The 5,616-nt window shown below is 51.3% G+C and overlaps 1 protein-coding gene across 9 annotated transcripts in view; it reads right to left on the reverse strand.

Annotated features, from left to right (window-relative positions):
- The window catches only part of Szrd1 (SUZ RNA binding domain containing 1), a 26,314-nt gene that overhangs the window by 5,141 nt on the left and 15,557 nt on the right, over positions 1-5,616 (reverse strand). For 3 of the 9 annotated variants that reach the window (XM_021160745.1, XM_029476335.1, XM_029476337.1), the window contains exons 2-3: positions 2,348-2,397; positions 566-820 (exon numbers count right to left, since the gene is read on the reverse strand). In XM_021160745.1, coding sequence (XP_021016404.1) covers positions 566-820; positions 2,348-2,397 — 305 coding nt within the window. Of the gene's footprint in view, positions 1-565; positions 821-2,347; positions 2,398-4,795; positions 4,884-5,616 lie in introns of all 9 variants that reach the window. The other 6 variants (XM_021160746.1, XM_029476336.1, XM_021160744.2 and 3 more) reach the window with 5 other exon arrangements.

The following is a 5,616-nucleotide window of genomic DNA, read 5'->3' on the forward strand; positions in this document are numbered from 1 at the left end:
GTCCAGCTGCCTCTGCCTCCTGAGTGCTAGGATTAAAGATGTGTGCCACCACTGCCCAGCTCCAAATGTCATCAGAAAGTAACACAATACAAATCAAAAAACTAAAAAAAAAAAAAAAAAAAGAAAAGAAAGAAAGAAAGAAAGAAAAAGAAAAAAAAAATTGAAAAGGGACACAAGTGAAAATTACTGCAAAACTTGCACGAGGCTGCTGGAGACCCAGCCAGCAATACTGGGCTTTTCTGGGGGCTGGGCAGAATTCAGCACCGTATGGCCTTTTGCTCCCTGCTAAGCTGGTGGGCAAGGCAGAATGACCCCTACCCTACTTCTGAGATCAGCCATCCATCGGGTTAAGTGATTGTAGCGTGCAGCTGACAGAGCCTGACTCGAAGCCCATCCTTTGACCTTGCAGCCTGCACTCTGTGGACCCATCAGCCACCACACTTAACACCTGACAGCACCCTGGGCCGGAGAGAACTACACTGCTTTGGCTCTGAGCTAAGGACCTCAGTTCAGTGCCCAGCAGGCCGGCCGGTTCCTCCCCTGCCACTGCCCGCACTACACTCACCTGTCCAGGATGGGTTTCTCCTGCTCCTCCTCGGGGCTGGCACTGCCTAGGATCCGTCTCCGAGCCTCTGCATACTCTGCCTCCCGCTGTGCTAGGGACTTGACAGGAAGGGCTGGCCTGCTGGTGGAGTTGGGGCTGCTGACCACACCGTTGCTGGTGGGCCTCTTGAGGATGCGGATCTGTGGAGGGGGCCCCGTGGGAAGGCTATCGTCTTGAATCACAATGGGCACTTTGGGAGGAGATTTGGATTTCCTGCTGACAAAGAGCAAACACAGCTTCATGAATCCCACAGTAAGCAGAAGGCCCATCCGAGCCCCACCCCCTCCTCCTCACTGTCTTCTCCCTTCCTGCTAACTAGTCACCTGGCCCAGGACCAGACAACTGTACTCCCACACCTCAGGCAGGACAGCAGCCCTGCCACCAGCTCTGCAGGGCATAGAGCTGTTCCAGAGATCTAACCCTGTGGTTCTGGGACTTCCTCTCCATTTGCATTAACAGGCCCAGCAAGCATCGTTTTGCCCTCGAAGCCAAAACATTTCACACCCAAAATTCAACGACTTTGATGAAAACCCCAGCTTCCCTACACAGACCAGAGTGTAGGAGGCTGGTGAACTGGGGCGCCCCTCAGCCCAGGTCTCCCACAGCGTATGCTCAAAAATGAGACAATACACAGGCACCTACTGTGCTGCCCAACCTGGCAACAAGCAAGACAAGATTTACCAAGCTCTCTCTGCCTTCTGGCAAGTGACCTCCACACAAGAGCCTTTGAGCAGAGAACTCTCCCTTACCAGGGCTCTCTGCTCTACTGGGCAGCGGCGGGGCTGGGATGAAACTCCTTGGCAATGCTCAAAAGAGAAGCATTGTCCAAGGCTGGTAGATATGCACATCAATGCCAGGTGGCCACAAGCACAGGTGACATTCCCCAACTCAAAGAGGACCAACAGCACAGGGAGGGAGCAAACAGAAGCCACAGATGAGACTGGGAGCAAGGCAAGGAGAACACCTACACCAGCCACCGGTGCCGCCCCAGCTCTTGTTCACAACCACCGAGACCATTGCCAGGGCCTCAACTGTCAGGAGAGTGGAAGCTACATGCTCTGTGTCAGATGCAAGGGTCCTAGGTGGGTGGTGGCGGCATGGAAAGGGGCCTGGAACCATGGGAAGTAGCTCCTGGGAGTCAGAGAGAGCCAGCAGTCTGATCACAGCAGCAGGGAGTCTGGAAAGTCAGTGTGGACTCCCAGAATGCCCTGGGGGATGAATCAGTTCTTTCTGTTGCTTGTCCCTGGGTTACCTAAGCCCAAAGTCACCCACTCTGAACCCCAGTAACCACGCTACACAATGGCGAGAAAACCATCCTTAAAGGTTTCCCAGGCATTTCTAGACTCTTTCCTTCTGAGATCTCCTCACAATACTCTAAGCTGCCAAGCCATCGAGGACACAGGAGTTATCTGTCCAAACTCTCCATGTTACAAAAGACACCAATACCCAGAGGGAGAAACAACTACTCCACACTTTGGAGCCACTGGGCACAGCCACACGTAAACCCAAATCTTGTCACCTCCCTCCATCAGATGAGCTCACACAGGGTCCACTGAGGCTGAAGATAGCTGCAACACGTTTCACCCCAAAGCCTCAATCCAGCGTCCTCATCGCCTACTGGGAGGGAAAAGCTGACTGCCCAGGAGCCTAACCACCTAACACTAGCAGCCAGCAGGAGAACACTGCCTGCCTAGCTCTCCAGCGGCAGAGAGTGGGAGCCCTCACGCCACACAGCAGCCTTACCTCTCTTTTTGTGTGATCTTCAGTTTTTTTTCCAACCGTCTGTCTATTTCCTAGAGGAAAAAAATGTATATAAAAGTGGAAAAAAAATCTCTCTCAAATAAAACCTTAAGTCTTTATTTTTTTCCAAGCTAAGGACAGTGTCTTCTCTCTAGGCAGGGACTTGGCTGTGTCCTTCACCTGGACCTGAGGTTTGGGGACCTGGCTTCCTCTGAAGGTCCATCATCCCCCCTTAGCCCCATGAGCATAGCACAGCAACAGTTCTGGACTTCATCATTAGGTGGGGTTTTTTGGTGTTTTTTGTTTGTTTGTTTTGCACAGTCTCCAGCCAGTCTCCTTTTTCTCGTTCAGACTCACTCCAACCACTCCAACTTTCTCAACACATAGCTAACCAAGCCATCTCCCCACTTAAGTGCTCTCAGGACATCTGAGCTCTGCCTCCCTCGTCCCTTGAATCTACCCTTCTTGTTTTGCACTGGAACAGGACTGAGCTGTCAGTGCCCAGGCCCCACCTGTCTGCAGCATCCTTAGTCCTTCCCACGCACACATGCCCGCCCACCCAGGGGCTGCCGCCTCCGCTCGGATCCCACCAGTGCGATGAGCGCCTGCCCCCTGGTGGTTAACTCCCGTTTACGTCAACCAGTTCCTAGTCTAATTTGTAGACACATGAGCTTTCTATGGCTGGCTGGTACTTAGGGAAAGGATAAAGAGATGCCTGCTGTTTGTCTCCAAAGTTAATCTGAAGGTGAATCAGAGGAAAGAGTTCTAGTCACTATGTAGAAAAAGGTAAGAAAAGAGCCCAATTAAGAGCAGGTGAAACTGTCATCAATACATTTAGGAGCTCAGCTCCCAGAACCTCAGCCTGAGGCAGCCTCTACACCTAGCCAGAGGAACTCCAGACACTGGCAAGCACAGTGCGCAGAGCTAAGTAAGTCTCAATGTCCAGGCTGTATTTGTCCCTCTGTCTGACGACCAGAGCAGCTAGCTCCTGGAGGTGAGGGACTGTGTACTCAGCAAGTGTTTCTCTCAAGAGCCGCTCCTAGCCCCTGGCTACCTTGCTGGCGGGGATCTGGCGAGGAAAGCCATTTTTGGCTGTGAAGATAGTGGAGCATGGCAGTGGGAGCTGACTGTCTGCAGACTGCCCAGGTTAGTGAGAAGGGAGAGCACTCTGCAAGCCACTGGAGAGGGAGGGCCCTGCACCGAGTACCAGTCAGCCCACTTGCTCTGGATGCAGCTCTCCAACCTATTTGCTCCCAGGCTCATGCTGAGAACCGGAGCGCAGTTTCATCTCTCCCACAGGGTGTTCTCCCAGAAGAACAAGCAGGTCTCCTCCAGACACAGCCTGCACTGTTGGGTCACACAGGGACCAAGAAGCTTGGAGGTTCCTGCCTCCAACAAGGACCAAATTCCCTTCCTTCCGGTAGCAGAATTTTCCCTGTCCAATCACTTTAAATATTAATACAACAAAAAGCCTGTGATTGGACAGGGAAAAGGGAGGAGGAGCTAAGAGTTGCAGCAACAGGGAGCTACAGAGGAGGAAAGGAAGGTGGAAGGAGAGGAAGCCAATCCAGATTCCATGCGGCTTTAAATAGCCACCAGTAAATATGAATATTATGAGAGGATAGAATAATTGGGATATGGGCTAGTGAGATGGCTCAGTGGGTAAGAGCACCCGACTGCTCTTCCGAAGGTCCAGAGTTCAAATCCCAGCAACCACATGGTGGCTCACAACCATCTGTAACGAGATCTGGCGCCCTCTTCTGGAGTATCTGAAGACAGATACAGTGTACTCACATATAATAATAAAAAAAAAAAAGAATAATTGAGATAACTTGTCCAATCTTGGTGGGCAGCTTGTATCATTCTCAACTGGCTCTGAAATTATTGTGTGGGCATCTTGTGAACTGAGAAGCCACTGATATATAAATCTGACTGATTAATTATAAGCTTCTAGAGTTTTGATTTAGGGGGGTCACTGGAATTTGGGACCACCGACCACAGGGGGTTTATGGCTGAGAAGGGAAAAGGGAAGACTGTGGACTGGGTAGCTAGAGGCGGCGAGCCAGACAGAGTGCAGGGGTCCTAGTGTGGGAATTTGCTCTTCACTTTTTTATTATTTCCCGTAACACCTTCCTCCTTTTCTTTCTTTGTTTAAATAAAGATGCCCAGTGTCTTGACAGTGTCACCAGGCTCCATGGCTAGGGAGACAAACCCTGAAGCGCTGACACTATCTGAGTAGACCCAGGACAAGGACAAAAGAGAACATGAACACTGCACAAACAGCTGATGTCTGTGCAGTGTCTGGTGTGCTGTGCCTTCTGAGAGGTCTCTGGTGACAGAAGATGAGACTGCTCTGGTGAGTGAGACGGATTTCTTTCCTCTGGGTCCAAACCCACGTCAAAGGTCAGCTGCCAAACCCAGATACTGTGCGTCCGCTCTGAGAGGCCCTACCATGTGAATGCTTAGCATGCCTGTGGCACCAGTGTGTGGAGGCTGAGGCAGGGTGGAATTCTGGCTCTTCCTCGGGGTCCCAATTTCTCTGCAGATAAAGCAAAAGACTCCATAAGGCAGAAGGAACCTAGAAGGAATCCAGCCTACACAAGGCAATCCAGTCTCCAAAGACAAGTGAAAAGGATAAGACACGGGCTTCCTGGTCTGAAGGCAGCCGTTTGGGCGGTGGGGTGAGGGGGTAGGGGTGTGTCCTTTGGGAGGTAACTGAGTGTCTGTACCCCCGGTAAGTGAGAGCAGACACCACCATCTCCAAGTTCACTCCCCTGAAGGAAGGGAGCACAGCTTCTCTGGCTGTGGATGCTCTTTAACCTCATGATGTATGTGCTTGTAGCACCTCTGGCAGAAAGCTGTGGTGGAAGCCAGGAGCATGATGGAGAAAGCTCATTCTAGGAGGGCAAGAGTATGGAAGGGCCTCACACAGCCTTTTACATAGGCTGTGTCTTGGGAAGCCGGCGGTGGGGGGTGGGGGTGAAGACAATGGTAAAGCACTGGCTGTTCATCCTAAGTGTCCAGGTTCGATTTCTAGCACCTACATGTCAGATTCCAACTGTCCCGGGGGATCTAATGTTCTCTTCTGCTCTCCACAGGCATTGGGTGTGCACACAGTGTACAAACACACAGATACCCATACACGAAATAATTGGCAGGGTAGCACACACCTTTAGTTGCAGTCAGAAACAGGTGAGCTAGCCTGGTCTACATAGTAAGTTCTAGGAGAGCCAAGGTTAACTATATAGTAAGACCTTATCTTTTTTTTTTTT

The sequence above is a fragment of the Mus caroli genome, chromosome 4 (assembly GCF_900094665.2).
Source record: "Mus caroli chromosome 4, CAROLI_EIJ_v1.1, whole genome shotgun sequence".
Classification (NCBI taxonomy): Eukaryota; Metazoa; Chordata; class Mammalia; order Rodentia; family Muridae; genus Mus; species Mus caroli.